Source organism: Piliocolobus tephrosceles, chromosome 4 (assembly GCF_002776525.5).
Source record: "Piliocolobus tephrosceles isolate RC106 chromosome 4, ASM277652v3, whole genome shotgun sequence".
Taxonomy (NCBI): Eukaryota; Metazoa; Chordata; class Mammalia; order Primates; family Cercopithecidae; genus Piliocolobus; species Piliocolobus tephrosceles.
The window spans coordinates 10,415,179-10,433,704 of record NC_045437.1 but is presented as its reverse complement, the minus strand read 5'-3'; the positions used below and the strand labels follow the sequence as shown (position 1 = coordinate 10,433,704).

General features: G+C 38.3%; 1 protein-coding gene and 1 non-coding gene across 8 annotated transcripts in view; one reads left to right on the top strand and one right to left on the bottom strand.

Moving 5' to 3' along the window:
• The window catches only part of CTNND2 (catenin delta 2), a 933,747-nt gene that overhangs the window by 869,038 nt on the left and 46,183 nt on the right, over window positions 1-18,526 (top strand). For all 7 annotated transcript variants that reach the window (XM_026455692.1, XM_023218279.1, XM_023218276.2 and 4 more), the window contains 2 exons: window positions 13,181-13,391; window positions 18,063-18,147. In XM_026455692.1, the coding sequence (XP_026311477.1) occupies window positions 13,181-13,391; window positions 18,063-18,147 (296 nt within the window). The remainder of the gene's footprint in view (window positions 1-13,180; window positions 13,392-18,062; window positions 18,148-18,526) is intronic.
• On the bottom strand, window positions 8,702-8,809 carry LOC111546813. Its single transcript, XR_002732932.1, has one exon. It is a non-coding gene; the product is annotated as a U6 spliceosomal RNA (small nuclear RNA).

Here is an 18,526-nt window from a genome sequence, read left to right as displayed (position 1 = left end):
CTGGAGTGGCTAAAGACAAGACGTAACTTCAGCTTGGCTCAGCATGATAATATTTATAATAAAGTGGTTAAAGAAGTTATTAGGAACGCTAGCATTTTCATGAGCAAGGATCTTTTACTAAATATTAATTTGAAAGATTGAACTCTAGCATTTCCACAAGTGAGGAAATTTTGCTAAAAGTGACTCAAGAGATTAACAAAAGCACAAAAAAAAAAAAAAAACATTAACAGGATATCAAGTAGGAGGATTTTAGTGAGAAAGGAAGCTTTTGTTCTTTGGGCACAGACTATGCTTCACAATTTCTTACTGAAAACAGAGTATATACTCAGATACACTCAGAGGGAAAACCCAACTCTAACTTTATTATTTTCGTAACCTACTCATGTAACATTTGCAGTAGAGAGTTCGCAAGCCTTTACTCTATCTCGTGAGTAAACTCATCAAAATTACACAAACTTTATAAAGACTGTAACACCTTTCAGTGTTTTTTTTCTTCAAGTTCATTATTTCCAGGCATCATAAACCAAGGCAAATAAGATTAACTTCTTCTCAAACTTTCCATAACTTATTGCACATCCTCAAATATGGCTTCATTTTACATATTAACACACAGCCAGACTTTTTAACCTGAGATACACTTTATTCCTTGATAAACAAAACTGCATTCCATTATTTTAGAGACACATTCATATTATTTTACAACTATTGTACCTAGTGTAGTGTAGTGGGCAGAATAATGTCCTCCCAAAGATGTCCAGAGCCTATTCCCCCAAACCTGTGACTCTGTCACCTTACATGGCCAAGAGGAATTAAGGTTGACAATCAGCTAACCTTGAGATAGGAAGAAGACCCTGGATTCTCCCAGTGGACCTGATGTAATCACAAAGGTCCTTAAAGTGGAAAAGGGAGCAGTTGGGGGCAAATGAGAGGGTCAGAGCTATGTGACACAAGAAAGGCCCGTTGTTGCTTTTAAAGTTAGAAACAGAGGGTTACATGCCAAGGAACTCAGGTGGCCTCTAGAAACTGGAAAAGGCAAGAAAATGATTCTCTCCTAGAGCTCCCAGAATGCAGTCCTGCCCACACCCTAATTGTAGCCTAGTAAGACCAGTGTTGTACTTCTAACCTGCAGAACTGTGAAATAATAAATGTATCTAGTTTTAAAGCACTGGACCTGTGGTGATATATTATAGCAGCGTTAGAAAACTAACACATACAGCATCAACTTTTCATATTAGTTATAACTTTGAAACCATGTAACTGAGTTGTTTCCTCACAGACATAGAGAAGGCTAGGAGACAGTTGCCTGTGTGTACTTGAGATCAGCTGAGATTCCAGAAAGCTGCCTGTGGTTCCTCACAATGTACTTCCTCCAACAGTTTGATATATTGTTTTGTATTTCATGAATTAGCAACTCGAACAAGTCCAGGACATTTGTACATTTGCAGATAGTTGAAGCGCATATATGTGTGTGCCTATGTGTTTAGTGGACAGTGTTTTTTCAAGAAGAGGACATTAAAAACTTTACTCAGAGGAGTTTAATGGAGTAACTCAGTAACAGATTGTTGTAGAATTCCCTAAAGTGAAGAAGAGCAACTCCTTCATGAAACAGGAGTTATTGAAATTCAGTCTAGCTGAGCACTTATTAACCTTTTTAAATTTTCAAATAATAGTGTTAGCCTATCTGTCTAATAAACCTAGAATTGGAAATCTTAAAAATTCATATTATTAAAAATTGAGGAAATAACCTAATCTTGTATAAAACAGATCAGTCTAACCAAAGATTTATGAAATGATAAGACCAGGAGAAAGATTCCTCTGTTTTTCCCCTAATATTGTCAAACCAGTCTAATTGTGCAAAGATTTGCTTTAGCTAAAAATACTGCATCAACTCTTTTTACCTTAGATACCAAATATTGAAACCTCTTCAAATACCCTCAAAGGTCCTGAAGTGTCTTAGTGCTATTTTTTCCCTTGTCTTTGCTAACCTAGTATCAACTATTATTTCTTTGCTTTAAATTTTTTAACCTAGCTACCAAGGCTGTTAATGTAATTCAGTGTGAAATTTCTTTGTGTCTTTCCTTGAAATAAGCTTTTGTGAAAGATATATATGTGTGTGTGTGTGTGTGTGTGTGTGTGTGTGTCTCTCTCTCTCTCTCTCTCTCTCTCTCTATATATATATATATATATATATATATATATTTTTTTTTTTTTTTTTTTTTTTTTGTGACAGAGTTTTACTCTGTCACCCAGGCTGGAGTGCAGTGGCATGATCTCGGCTCACTGCAACCTCCGCCTCCCAGGTTCAAGCGATTCTCCTGCCTCAAACTCCCAAGTAACTTAGATTACAGGCTCCCGCCACTGCATCCAGCTAATTTTTTGTATTTTTAGTAGAGACAGGGTTTCACCACGTTGGCCAAGCTGGTCTCGAACTCCTGACCTCATGGTTCACCCACTTCGGCTTCCCAAAGTGCTGAGATTACTCCTTACCTCATGATTCACCCACTTCGGCTTCCCAAAGTGCTGAGATGACAGGCATGAGCCACCACACCTGGCCAAATTTTTATTTTTTTCTTAAAGGACCAGCAGCTTAAAGCATTCTGAGAGTGTTTTCATTGGCAATTTTTTAGTTTTCTTGTTGTAATTACATATATAAGGACTTACTTGTTTACATAAGCCCATCAAATCAGGAGTCCCATTTATCAGTCTCATCCATAGAATAGAAAAGTTATACCAATTTCTAGACAGAGAAAATGTTTTTACACATACAACAGAAGAATCCCCAGCAAACTCTTGGGTAAGCTGGAGGATTCAGGAACTTATAACTGGATTTCTTATCTCATATGTGCTATTTTTTTATAATCCTTGTCAAGTCCATTGTGGGTTGAACCAGGGGATACATGTTAAGATTTATTAACACCTTTTTGTCAGCACATGTTTTTTGGCATATTTCTATATTTCTGTGTGACTTTTCTAATTTTTAACTGGAAAAAAAATTATAGGTTCACAGGAAATTATAAAGATAGTAAGGAAGGGTCCTATGTATCCCTCAGCCAGTTTCCAGCAGTGGCTATATCTTATGTAGTTGTAACACAATAAATCAGGAAATTAACATTACAATATGTATGTACAGTGTCATCACATGTGTGGATTTGTATAACCATCAAGGTTATCAAGTTACAGAATTATTATTCTCTCAGCCCAGTGATATTTGTCGTACCATCTTGTCATAGTCACACTCTTCTTGACTATCCTAAACTCCTAGCAACGATTAATTTGTTCTCCATCTCTATAATTTTGTTATTTCAAGAATGTTATATAAGTGGTATCTTACAATATATAACCTTTTGAGATTGGCTTTTTTCACTTAGCATAATATCATTCAAATATTTTCAGATGATAGCGTGTAGTGTTCCTTTTGATTGCTAAGTAGTATTCCACGTATTTTTAGGGGAAAAAAAAAGATAAGCACTCAGAACCTTCCAGATGTTTCCAGAGGTCAGAGATCTCCGGACAGTCCAGTAGAGACCTTTCCCATGTTAACAAGCATTCAGACATTTTCAGTAACTAAGCAATACCATTTTGAATGCTTCACCAATTTGGTCTGTAAGCCACATTAACCAGTTTTAAAATATATTATTTTTGCATATATTTTTCCCCTTTGATGATAGACTGTGTTTAAATTGGATATATTTATAGTGTGCAGATGACAGATTTCTATAAATTAAGCTCCAAATATTTCCCAAAAGAGAAATGAGAGACAAAACATTCCAGCATTGTAAACATCAAACAACCTTTTATATACAGAAGGAAAAAAACTCTTTCACACTAGCTTACAGACATCCAATCACACGGAAATCAGCTCGTCCCTTTTATATCATCAATTATTGTTGAAAAGTAAATTCAGAGAGGGGAGAGGATTCTAGGCTGATGGAGAAGTAGGAAGCACCAGGAATCTGTCTCCCCACCTAGACACAATCACATTGGCAGAATCTGTCTGTTAGTCAGGGTTCTCCAGAGGGAGAGAACTCATAGGATATATGTATATATGAAAGGGAGTTTATTAAGGAGAATTGGCTCACATGACCACAAGGGGAAGTCCCATGATAGGCCGTCTGCAAGCTGATGAAGAAAGAAGCCATCAGTGGCTCAGTCTGATGCCAAAAGCCTCAGAAGGAGGGAAGACAACAGTGCAGGCTTCAGTCTGTGGCCGAAGGCCCAAAAGCTCCTGTCAAACCAATGGTGTAAGTCCAAGAGTCTAGATGCCAAAGAACCTGGAGTCTGATGTTCAAGGGCTAGAAGCATCCAGCATGGGGGAAAGGTGAAAGCCAGAAGGCTCAGCAAGCCATCTTATCACACCTTTTTCCACCTGCTTTTGTTCTAGCCATTATAGCAGCCGATTGGATGGTGCCCACCCACTGTCTCTCCCAATCCACTGACTCAAATGTTAATCTCCCCTGACAACACCCTCACAGACATACCCAGAAACAGTGCTTTACAAGCCACCTAGGCATCCTTCAGTGCAATCAAGCTGGCACCTAATATTAACCATCACACTGAATGTAACTATTTTGAAACTCTGGAGTCTATTGAAGGCTTAAAAATTTCAGAAGGCTTGGACAGTAAAGTACAGTTTATTTGGTCAATCTCAGCTCAGCAGTAGCTACCCATCCCCCACCCCTCAGCCCTGTGGCAGGTAGCTGTGCACATGTTCCTAGAGCAGGTTAGTTGCAGCTGGCAGAAGCCAGAGTTGGCACAAAATACTCTGTCCTCTAAATATTGGGGATCTGTTCTTTCTGCTGATTGCTGCTTCTCACTACAGAGATGCAAACACAGAGGCAAGCAGCCATTGTTGCACACACACATACCATGATTGCAAGCCCCTCCATCTTTGGCTAAAGTTATTTTCAAAGGATTTAAAGAGCTGACACACTCACCCTCCTCATCCACTTTGTTTTTTTCTTTTTCCTTTTTGGGAGCCAGTCATTAAAGACTAGCATATTCAAAAGCAACTGCCTATACAAGAGAAATAAGAGAGCCATTGTGCTTGATCAGGGAAACTCTCATGCTCAGAAAACATCTGTGAAGATCTTAAGGCTAATTCTCAACACAGAGACAGCCTAAAACAGTCAAAAACAAAACAAAAACAACAACAACAAAAAAAACAAACCCTGAAAAAGAGGAAGAATCTGATCTCCAGATAACCCATTATTACATTCAAATTTTAAGTTTCAACAACAACAAAAAACCACAAGGTGCACAATGAAACAGGGAAGTATGACCAGCCAAAGGGAAAAAAACAACAACAACCAGAAACCATAGCTGAAAAATGGCACAAAGGCAGAGCTACTAGACAAAGACTTTAAAACAAGTGTTTTAGAGATGTTCAAAGAATTAAAGAAAGATATGGAGAAAGTCAAGTCAAGAACATGATGTGTGAACAAAATGAAAACATAAATAAAGTCATAGAAAATCTTAAACAAAAAAAATTTAGAGCTGAAAAGTACAATAATTGAAATGAAAAATTCACTAAAGAATTGCAAAGGCAGATTTGAGCAGGGAGAAGAAAGAATCAACAAACTTTAAGTTAGGAAAATTGAAATTATTGACTTTGGAGAACAGAAAGAAGAAAGATCGAAGAAAAGGAACAGAGCTTAAGGGTTCTGTGGACATCATCAAGAGGATCAAATACACACTACAAAAGACTCAGGAGAAAAAAAGTGAGAAAGGGATAGAGAGATTGTTAGAGGAAATAATGGCTGAAAATTTACCAAATTTAATGAAAGGCATAAATATAAACATTCAAGAACTCAATGAGATTCAAATAGGATAAGCTCAAAGATACCCAGACTGAAGCACATTACAATCAAATTGTTGAAAGACAAAGAATCTTGAAAGCAGGGAGAAGTGACTCATCACACACAAGAAATCCAAAATAAGGTTATCAGCTGATTTTTAAATCAAAATTTTGAAGGCCAGAGGTTGATATAGTCATGGTGCTGAAAGAAAAAGAAAACTGTCAGCCAAGCATCCTATGTCCAGCAGAAGTGAGAGAAAAACTTAAGACATTCCTAGATAAACAGAAACCAAGAGAGTTCATTACCACTAGACCTGCTCTGTAAGAAATCCTAAAGGGAGTCCTGCATGTTGAAATGCAAGAACACTAAACAATAATTCAAAGGTATAAGAAGAAATAAAGCTCTTAGTAAAGATAAATACGTGGGCAGTTATAAAGCTCATATTGTTTTAACAATGGTTTATAATGCTACTTTTGTTTTCTACATAATTCAATACATTTAAGAAAAAACAATTACTGGTTTACAAGCTAACATTATTGTGACTTTGTTTCATAACTCCACATTTTTTTCTACATAATTTAAGAGACTAATTCATTGTAAAAGAAACAATTATTTATCTTTTGGACACACAATGTTCAAAGATGTAATTGTGTGACATCAATAACTGAAAAGTGTAGGATGGAACTGTAAATGAACAAAGTGTTTGTATGTTATTGAAGTTAAGCTGGTATAAATTCAAATTATAATGTTAAATGTAATCCCTGTAGTAACCACAAAGAAAATCATTAAACTATATACACAAAAGAAAATAAGGAAATTAAAGCATTTAACTACAAAAAACAACACAAAGGAGATAGTAATGCAGGAAATTAGGGACAAAAACAGCTATAAGGCATATAGAAAACAGCAAAACGCTAGAAACAAGACCCTCTTTATGAGTAATTACTTTAAATATACATGGATAAATTCTCTAATCAAAGACGGAGATTGACAGAGTGCATTAAAAAATAGTATCCAATTATATGTTGCCTACAGAAAACTTACTTTAGATTCAAAGACAGAAATAGACTGAAAGTAAAAGGATATTTGTACATCCATGTTCACACCATTATTCTCAATGGTGAAAATGAAGTATAAGCTAATTATTCATCAACAGAAGAATAGCAAAATATGGTATATATACACAATGAAATATTATTCAGTCTTGAAAAGAAAGTTCTGGCTGGGTGCAGTGGCTCATACCTGTAATGCCAACGCTTTGGCAGGCCAAGGTGGGCAGATCACTTGAGGCCAGGAGTTCAAGACCAGCCTGGCCAACATAGTAAAACCCGGTATCCACTAAACATACAAAAAACTAGCTGGGTATGGTGGCACATACCTGTAATCTCAGCTACTCAGGAGGCTGAGGCACAAGAATTGCTTGAACCCAGGAAGCAGAGGTTGCAGTCAGCTAAAATTGCACCACTGCACTACACCCTGGATGACAGAGTGAGACCCTGTCTGGAAAAAAAAACGGATTGTACATTCTGACATACGCTACAACACGGATGAACCTTAAGAACATTATGCTAAGTGAAATAATCCAGTCACAAAAAGACAAATCCTTTATGATGCCATTTATATAAGGTACCTGGTTGTCAAATTCATAGAGACAGAAAGTAGAATGAGAGTTTCCAGGGGCTGAAGGGAGGGGTTGGAAAGTTGTTTAAATGCTTTTAAAGTTTCAGTTTTGCAAGATGAAAAGATTTCTAGAGATGTATGATTGTAGAATGATATGAGTTGACATAATATCAACAAACTAGATAGTTAGAATGGATAAAATTGTAAATTTTATAAGTCTTTTACTGCAATAAAGAAGTTTTTTGGAAAAAAATAAACTCGGAGCACCTCAGCAAAAACCCACAAGTCAGTTTTAGCAACTCCAGAAACAAGAGGGCCATAGAACTACTAAGACCTCGAAGACAAAGGGGTTGTGATGTTTGTCATCCAGGGTTGCTCTCTAGTCCAGCTGACCTTCTGGAAAAATATATTTTCTCTCATCAGTTTGAGACATTTAAGTTTCTAATGGTGCACAACAAAGACCATCTACACATAGGGCTCCATCAGTGATCAGAAGAGATCTATAATAAGTGTCGGAAGGGACTCAACTGACTTCCCTGTTGCCTGCTGCCTTAAGAAAATGCAGGTCTTAGACTGTAAGACCACCACTCAACATTCCTGCCACCAAAGCAAAAACCAAATGGTAGTATGCACATCAGTAATAAACACAGGCTTACTTCAGAAATGGAAATAGAAAGTCATAAACACAACGTGGAAACAGAAGCAGTCAACAAGAGCAAGGCTGTTACCTCATCCTGAAATTCCCGCTGGCTCCTTTCTGCACAAGCACTCTGCAAGGAGTGCCTTTCTTGGGCAACACAGTTTGTTAGGTCTCCTGAATCAGTCCCTCAGGGTACCTTGTTGTGCCCAGCAACACTTAACAGAAGATTTCAAGAATGAAGCATTGCAAAGAGAAAATAATCTTTACTTGCAGTTTTTCAAGAAAATCTGGATTTAGAAAACTGGTTCACCAAATACAAAATACAGGTATTTGAAGGAAACACACACACAGTGGAAAGGGTAGCAAAGTTCCAAAGTTGCAGTTAGTCCATCACTGATAAAAATATAGTCTTTTTTCTGCACAATTATATTTTCACCAGTGGTCGTCTCTTACCAGTACTGCAAAAATCAGAGATATAGTCATTGTTATTAGAGACTAAGTAACTTAAAATAAATGGCCCAAGGATTCATTTCTATTGGGAACTTTAGCAAGAAAGAGTGATTTTGTTTGTGGTAGTGATGGTGGTAGAGTCTTGTTTTGTATTGTTTCGATCTGACAGAGCAACAAGCTTTTCTTTTTTAAAAAACAAAATATGGAACACCTCACAAATTTATGTATTATCTTTGCACAGGGGCCATGCTAATCTTTCCCTGTATCATTCCAATTTTAGTATATGTGCTGCCAAAGCGAGCACCATGATCTCCCTTTTTCAGATGTGATTCCATGATAGTGGATCATTGGTAGCACATTTATTCCAAAGAGAAGCAAGGCAAGGTATCCACTATGCTTTCATAAATCTAAATATTCTTTGAACCTGATGACCTGCTTGTCTCTCTGACGGGATTTTGGTATGTGATTCTCTCCTATAAGTAATATAATTTTGCATGTTTTTCTTTGTGTGGAAAAATAACATTCAACTTATCTATTAATATTAAGCTTTAAAATTCACTTGGTTTTTACTACCCTCTGTGTTATTCCCACGTGAAATCTCTGAATCATGTTTCCCTGCATTACCTCAACATTTCCATGGGCTCCAAGCCCTGTCAGTTGCTTCTTAAGAATTTCCATCATGGCTGCTCCCATGACCACCTTTTTGTAGTCACAGGTTCTTCTTTCTTCCTGAAATATTATAGTTTCCTGACAAATGAATGAATCACTCTATTATTTTCAGTCTGTCATACCTTTTACTTAACCAAATTAAATCTAGAAGAAGGTAGAGTCAGCTGTGCATGGTGGCTCACACCTGTAATCCCAGCACTTTGGGAGGCCGAGGCAGGCAGATCACTTGAGGTCAGGATTTGGAGACCAGCCTGGCCAACATGGTGAAATCCCATCTATACTAAAATTCAAAAGTTAGCCAGGTGTGGTGGCGTGTGCCTGTAGTCCTAGCTACTTGGGAGGCTGAGGCAGGAGAATCGCTTGAACCCAAGAGATGGAGGTTGCAGTGGGCTGAGATCATGCCACTGTACTCCAGCCTGTACAACAGAGTGAGACTCTGTCTTAAAAAAAAAAAAAAGAAGAAGAAGAAGAAGGTGGTGCAGTCAGCTGGAGCAGCCATCTGCAGTGGTTACTGGTGCCTGCTCCTTTTCAGGGCCTAAGCAGGTCATCCCAAGACAGGTACCTCCTCTGCCCCACGCCAGGCTCAAACACAGGGGGAAGCTTATGCTCTGCATCCACAGAGAACCTCCATGCGCCACAGGACCACAGCTGGGTTCTAGGTGCCCTTTCTGTCCCTGGGACTGTGAAGAACTGCCCACAACCTGCACCTGGTGATCCAGCCTCTTTCTTCCCCAGTCCTAAAAGAACCCTACCTCCATCCATTTCTCTCTCTAAAAAGAAAAGGAAACAATTTGATCACCTTGATGGTGTCAAAGTATAAAAAAGGTTTGAACTACCCACTTTGCAGTTTCCTGTTGCCAATATGATCCCCCCAAAAAGGGAATTAACTTCTTTCACCCTCTGAAGAAATCTCAGACCTCAAAGACCCAAAAGTCTGCCTGAACAGTAGAAGGAGAGGAGTCAAGATTCCTCCTCCTCGTCTCTACTAAAAAAACAGAAAAAACTAGCCGGGCGAGGTGGTGGTGCCTATAGTCCCAGCTACTCGGGAAGCTGAGGCAGGAGAATGGCGTAAACCTGGGAGGCGGAGCTTGCAGTGAGCTGAGATCCGGCCACTGCACTCCAGCCTGGGCGACAGAGCGAGACTCCGTCAAAAAAAAAAAAAAAAAGATTCCTCCTACTGGGTAGCAAGACTAGCTTTTTGGCTCTTTCAGGTGTTTAGAAACAGGTTAAAAAGAAAATACAGGATATGGAACAGTTATAGAAACACACTCCCTTGAGTTGTAGTGTTTATAATTTCACTAGAAGTCTAGAAGAAGAAAGCATTATTGTCAAGAAAAAGACTGTATGTTTCTTCCACCTTCAGTTTTACTATTCTGAAACCTTCCTTCTTAATGCACCAGAATTGTTTTCGTAAAATATCAAGTTGTTCTTGTTGCCCCCTTGACATACCAGAAAAAATCCTAAATGTACACCTCCTGAATCAAGCCTTCCATAACAACTCCAGTCCTATCTAACTTGTGTCTTCCCTGAACTACTGTTATAAACATACAACACAAGGTCACTTGCGTCTGTAATTATTCTATGCCCCATATTTTATTATTTCCCTAATCAGCTTCAAAGTTTCTAAACACTTGAAAAAGCTAAAATCTTTTCTTGCTACCCAAATTTCTTGGGAAGATAGGATTTAAATTTCACTGTAAAAAGACAGCATTTTCAACACATAATCAAAGGCTAGAAAAGAATTGTAACCTTTTAAAATAATTAACAAACTTTGCCCCAAGGTTTCCTTCTCCATGGAATAATATTACCTGGTTTGTTTCTTTACTTGGATGATCAAAAATATAGACTAAAATATATCCCTCCAGATAGACTGATAAATAGACTTCATGAAAAATCTCCAATTGCCTAGTAAAATGTCAGTGACCTATATTGGAAATACTAGAAATAAAATAATTCCAATGAGTTTCCTCGAGAGTAAAGTTGGGGTAGGTTAAATATAATAGTTACTCCTGATCTTTTCCGTATCATGGGGCACGTGGAAAACAGCACTTCAATGGCACACTGGGGTGAGCAGAAGAGGCTGCTCTGCAGGGGTTGGGTACCCTGCCATCTACTTGTTTTCTGTAAGTAAACTAACATTACAGGGACACCTGCATGTTAATCGGGACTCAAGAGTCGGAAAGTCATGGAGGATGAGACTACATCCTCATATTTATCTGACGTAATTTTCAAAATGATAATACCAACAAAACTAAAACATACTACAGCCAAATTCTTACCCTCTCTTCATTTTTGGTTTTAACCTTGACAGTGCCCAAGGTCACAAAACCAATTCTCCATACACAGTCAAGGGTGTAAATGTCCCTGTATATACAATGAATGGAGTATTTTTTCAGTTATTTTGCTCTTCCTTCATCACTTTCCTTATAAGGAAAAGGAAAAAGGAACACATTGATCATCTCATGTGTATGGAGGTCAAATGTGTCTTCTAATGATTTGTGGGGGTTAAATGAACTGATAGAATCTCCAGTATGCTGAGCCCTACAAAAGTAAACTCTTAACCAGAGTTAAGGCTGATTTAATGATAAACAGATAAACTATTTTAGGTGCTGTCATTAGAAAATAAATATGCTACGTTTGGGGGTTTGCAGGCAAACCATTTTTGTCAGACACTTCCTCAGCTATCATCAAGTGAATGAACACGCTTTTCTATTTCAGTAATGTAAGCATCAGCATTTTCTCTCTAAGCTAAAATAAGCCACCTAAACATAGGATAAGAGCAGATACCAAAATTACAAGGGCCTGTGTTTGCCTGGAATTAAGATATCATCGCCTACTCTCACAAGGTTCCCGTCCTGCTGCCAGGCACCATGCGCCAGAGAATTAAATAGCAGAAGAAGACATTATTTATAGATATATATGGGAGGTGAAATATTTCAAATAGCCTTTAGGAGCTAGCTAAGTATACCTAATTGGGGCATGGGAGACAAGGAAGGGATCTAACTTTGAGCACTTGCCAGTTCCATCTGAAAAATGTAAGAATGGCCAGCTTTGCTACAGGCACTCATTTACTTACTTCCAGAAGTCAATTAAAGGAGCAGCAATGGAAGCTGCAGGTGGGATAAATTAATTGTCTTGCCGGGTTATTGGTAATGCCTAAAGTGCTTTGTAAACGAAAAGTACTCCATAAATATGTCATTATAAGTACCTTTATCATTGGGAATAGTAAGATTAATAATGCTAAAGTGAATTAAGGAAGCAGAATTAGATTGTATTATATTTTTCACACAAAAACACACCAAATTAGTAAGTGTTACGTGGTAGAACTACACAATAAAATTCCGTCAGAGAGACAGACAGCATCGGGTTACTGTAGTTCAAAGAGAACACAGTTATAGATTGTCAAGTACCTCTCCTGCTTTCAGCGTTTCCCTTTGCTGTAAATGAATCAAAACTCAGTACTCACATATGTGATCATGTTTTCCACACGTTTTTGCTTTGACTGTTTTTAAAAAATACAGGTCCCGACATAGCTTTCATTAAGTTATTTTTGAGAGTTATGTTAGAATTCCCATACCTTTTTCTTGACTTCTATAAACATCAAGCAAGAACATAATAATAACTAATACCTATTGAGTCCTGTGTCCTTGTTCATTTCCATACATGCAGTCATTTATGCTTTATAGCAACCTTGTATGGCAGGTACCATTATTGTCTTACTTTAGAGATTGAAAACACTGAGGCTTCAGAAGCATGAAATAACTTGGCCAGTGATTTGATCCCAGGTCAATCTAGCAGCAGAGTGGATGCACTGCCATGAGGAATGACTGTTTTTCTCTGTAGATGTGTCCTGAAGTACCCAATAGAGAACGTTCAGTGATGGGAAACAAACAATATTGCATAAACGTGGTCTCTTGTATTCTCTTCTCCCCCATACCCACCTCTGCCACTATCTCTGCCTTCACCTTGACCTCCTTTCAACTGTTCTCTTTATTTTCTTTGCCAGGCAAATACGCCATGCGAGACCTAGTCCACAGGCTTCCAGGAGGGAACAACAGCAACAACACGGCAAGCAAGGCCATGTCAGATGACACAGTGACAGCCGTCTGCTGCACGCTGCACGAAGTGATAACTAAGAACATGGAGAATGCCAAGGCCTTACGGGATGCCGGTGGCATCGAGAAGTTGGTCGGCATCTCCAAAAGCAAAGGAGATAAGTAAGTTACCTGGTGACACCATATCTCTGTCCTGGTAAAATTGATTCTGAACGTGCCTTTCAACTCCGATTTCGGGTAGTACTATGACTGTCACTAGAAAGCATTTGTCTCTGAGAATCAAGAGAAGGAAAATGGAAAATGGTTTCCAGTGTTCTCTCTTACTGTTGGTAAAATGGGCTTGACGATCCAGCACACCCTTGTGCTCCTTCCACATAGCAGCAGCACGAGTTCAACCTGGATACGTGAAGGCATTTTGTTGTTGTTCCTCTGTGGTGGGAAGTCAGTGTGTTGATGATGTCTCTACATCCTTCTGCTCTGTGCCTCTTCAGCTCTGCAACCAAGTCAGGTCCACCTTACCAACATCACAGTAGCCACCAAGTCATAGCAAGTCACCATGCAGGAAGGATGGGGGAGGAGACAGGGCGTGATGGAGTCAGAGAACTCAGTTCTAATCCAGTACCCTCCCTTACAAGCTATGAGATGTGAGGCAAATACTTAATTTAACAAGTCACTATGCCTATACTTTCCAGTCTAAACCTAAGGGAGAGGCTGTCACAATATGCTAGCTGGAAGAGGTGATAATCAAATCTTAAAGAATGAGTGGAAATTTCCCAGGCAGTGCGGATAGTGGTGAGAAAGGAGGGCCTTCGTGCAGATAGAACAAAAAGAGATGAGACTTGGTGTCAAAGCAACTGCACCTCCTTGAATAAGAATGCCTCCCAGTTTTTAAGAACCAACAGTATCTTACTATATACAGCCAGAAAATAGCTTCACAAGCCAGCGCATCGGTATATCAGCAAGGTGTCAATTTCACAGAAACCTTCACTAACCTTAATTAAATTTTGCCCCTTGGAAGTCCCTCGATGTAATTAAATAAGATTAAAAGGGTAAACATTTTGTTATCAAGAGTCTGTTTCTTGACTTTTCATTCCCTGCCAAGCCACCCTCACCCCCCCATGCTTTTACCTGTAAATGTTAAGTCATTTTTCTTTTGTTATTAAACACTTGAGGGACGCACTTGGAGACTTTCTGGAAATTCTGTCTCATTATTTCACTTAATTCAGGATAGTACCAGTGTATTATAGAAGATTCAGAGTTCCCGTTTAAGCACCCAGAGACCTCCAAATAGGCTCGCTCAATCAACAATTTTGCATTTGGATTTGAATGTTTTCTCATATCAAGTAGAAAAGCCCCACTGGACTCATATAATAATTGCACAGTGGAGATTGTCAGCTTGAACTATATCTTATGATATTGTACTTACAATAAAGTGCTATACTACGTAGGCAGGAAACCATATGATTTTCTTTTTTATTTAGCTTCAATAGACCTTTGGAATCTCTAATTGAAGCGCTTACCTGTTTTGAGCATTAGGAGCTTAATATGGTAATGCTTTTTTTGAGCATACACACCTACACACATAATAAAACCATAGGCTGCAAAACAATCTGATATATTTTTGTCTATATTCTTGAGACATTCAAAGATTGAGGTATTTCCTCTGAATTCTACAGTTAGAGAGCTTTGAGGAATGGTTTGGCATATATTAATTCTCTCCAACTGTATAAGCATTCCTACAGCAATAAGCATCACTAAATGGGCCTAAAGAGAAAAAAAAAAAGGTTTTACTGAGACCTATGGTCAAAGAAAATTATTTGGTGAAAGTAATTTAAAAATCACTTGAAGAAACCATCTATGAAATGATACATATCCGTGCTGCTAAGGTCCTGATAAGCTGGGTCCAATCTTGATTATTGTTAATGGGAAGATTTTTTTCACTACAGATGATCCCATAAATGCCCTTTAATTTCGCTGAAAATTTCCTTATAGAATAGGTGCTCATTCTATCTTGTTGTTCCTTTACCTCTTTTTCCAATGCCAACAGTCTAGATGTACGAGTTTAATAAGAAGTGTTAAATTGGATTGAATCAAGCATCTTCCTGGTTACAGTTCTCCCGCTTAGTCAGTCTCATTCACTGTTTCATGTAGTTTATCTCTTTTTTAGTATATATACTGACTAATTTGGAGATCAAAACAAGGTTTTTATAACTACATTTATCCTCGTCTCCTACCTACACTTCAGTTTTATTATTGCTTTTCACTGATCTTAAAACAAAATGAATTCAGAATTGCTCCAAATTTGAGCATGAAACTCACCATTTCTGACTCAATTCTATTATGATAGTAGGCATGGAGAGTCCCGTGGACTTCTAGACAAATTGTAAGGAAATAGAATTTCTTTATTGAAAATCAAATTTTTGGAACTGAGGATAATTTAATAATTAGGAACAGTAGGAGTACAAATACGGAATAGCTTATTTATAAAATGATTGCTAATCTGCCCACCGTAAATTATTCCTTAAAAACGTATTTCTAGAAATAAGTTCAGTTCAGACCTGATTTTTGTTTGTGATACCATGGGAAAACACAGATGGAAGAAACGTGCCTTGCTATGATGCTCTATTTTTAGGTATTTATACATGTTCTTTAATATATATACAAGCTTAAATACGCAGTGATGATAATGAGTCAGACTGGCGAGTTGCCAGGCACAGTCTATCAGAACTGCACAACTCACAGTGTCTCGCAGACACAACCAAGGGGGCTGGTGTTCTGTGACCCGGCCACTGGCACAGCTGTGTTAATAGCCACAATGAACTGCACCAACTGAAGTCCTCACTACCCCTGATGTGACAGCTCTGGTGAAGATCAAACCCCAATTGTGTAATTGTTATTAACTCTTATAGTAGTCTTGTACTCACCATTTTGAAATCTTGATGATGTATTCTTTTCACATCATTTTAAACATCCATTATGGACATTCTATCATGTTCATCTGTCTTAAGAATACATTTGTGGTTTTTTTCCCCCAATTTTAACAGTTATATGGGAAGTAGTGTTGAATGTGTCACTGTATTTTGTCATAAGATGGAAAAGCTATTAACAGTCTCAACTGTTACTGTCAGTAAAGAACTGTGTATTGTGGCTTGAGTTATAATCGCTTGTCACATTAGAAACACTCAGTTGTCCAAGCCCTTCAATCCATACTTAGAAGAGTTTTTCAGGTAGAAATTTCTATGGCAGCCGTCTAGTGAATGCATCAAAATTAAAGTCTAAAAGAAGGCAAAGTTTCTTTGACCTTCACATGTTAGTGTAACACTGTGATGTATTGGCATTTTAATTGAGAGGTTAAAACCTGCTGTTCATTACACATTCACAGTCTCTTTTGGTTTTGTAACTATGCAAAAGATAGAAACAAAAGACTACACTTTTGTTTCTACTCAGAGGCATTTTTGCATACTAATTATGTTTCAACTACACTATCATGACCTGAATATTAATATATGTTTTTCTAGAGTTGCTTGGCTATTGTCATGAACAAATATTTAGCTAAATGATAAAATACAACAAAACATCACATTTAATCTTTGTTCAGCATTGACTATATGAGAATGAAATGCAGCTTCATCTGGATTCATGAAAAGATCTAAAATTCTCTCTTTAAGTCAAAGGAATTACAGGCCTACCTTAGAGATATTGCAGGTTGGGTTCCACACTGCTACAATAAACAAATATCTCAATAAAGCAAATCACACAAATTTTTTGGTTTATGTTATAGAAATATCTTCTTTCCTTAAAAGTCATGAATCAACATATGCTAGCTTTAAACTTTTCTCCTGTAGGTTTTTTACCTCACCAAGCCTTCATAAAATTAAGAGAGTTGGCTGGGCATGGTGGATCACGCCTGTAATCCCAGCTCTTTGGGAGGCTGAGGTGGGTGGATCATGAGATCAGGAGTTCAAGACCAACTGATCAACATGGTGAAACCCCATCTATACTAAAAATACAAAAATTAGCTGGGCGTGGTAGCACGCACTGTAACCCCAGCTACTCGGGAGGCTGAGGAAGGATAATCACTAGAACCCAGGAGGCAGAGATTGCAGTGAGCCAAGATCTCGCCACTGCACTCCAGCCTGGGCAACAGAGCAAGACTCAGTCTAAAAAAAAAAAAAAAAATTAGGAGAGTTAGGGCCTTGCTGTTGATTAGGTTTTAGCTAAAGGGAATGTTGTGGCTGATTTGATCTTTCATCCAAACCACTCAAACTTTCTCCATATCAGCAATAAGCCTGTTTTACTTTCTTATTATTCGTGTGTTCACTGGGGTAGCACTTTTAAATTTCTTCAAGAATGTTTCCTTTGCATTCACAACTTGGCTCACTTTTTGGCACAAGAAGCCAGCTTTTGGCCCCTCTTGGGTTCTGGTATGCCTTCCTCACTAAGCTTAATCATCTCTTGCTTTTGATTTAAAGTGAGAGATGTGCAGCCCTTTCTTTCATGTGAACACCTGGGAGCCATTGTAGGGTTATTAATTAGCCTAATTTCTACATTGTTTTGTCTCACGGAAGAGGGAGGCCTGAGGATAGAGAGGAGGAAGGGCCAGTCAGTGGAACAGTCGGAAGGAACGACATTTGTTGATTACGGTTGCTGTCTTAGGTGGGCGCAGTTCGTGGTACTCCAAAACAATTATGGTAATAACATGAGGGACCACTGATCACAGATCACCATGATAGATATAATAATAATGAAGAAGTTTGAAATACTACAAGAATTAGAGAAATGTGACACAGCTGTCCCACTCACATCTTGCCTTTCCTATCTTTCCTTCATCAGACACTCTCCAAAAGTGGTCAAGGCCGCATCTCAGGTCCTCAACAGCATGTGGCAGTACCGAGATCTGAGGAGTCTCTACAAAAAGGTAAGGCTGGCTTCACCTGGGCCCTGAGCCCAAACACTCAACGCGGGGCCCTGAGACGTATCACAGACGTGGAGGGCACTTTCCCACAGCCTCAGTCATTGAAACACAACTGAAACGAGAATCAGTAAAGAAGCCAGAAAAGAGGTGATATGTCCCCTGAGTAGCTCCTAAGATCTGTGAACTTTCTGGACTGGACAGACCCATGCTCGCAGGGTGTTACCCTAAATCATCTTACAGAAAAGAAAATAAGCTCATTTTCCTGAGCTTCATTATTCTACAGTAGACTACAAAGTAATGACAGAGGGATTTGGGGGGAAAAAAGAAGCATCAACAAATGTTAACAAGTAATTTTGGAAAAAAAAAATATATGGAAAGATAT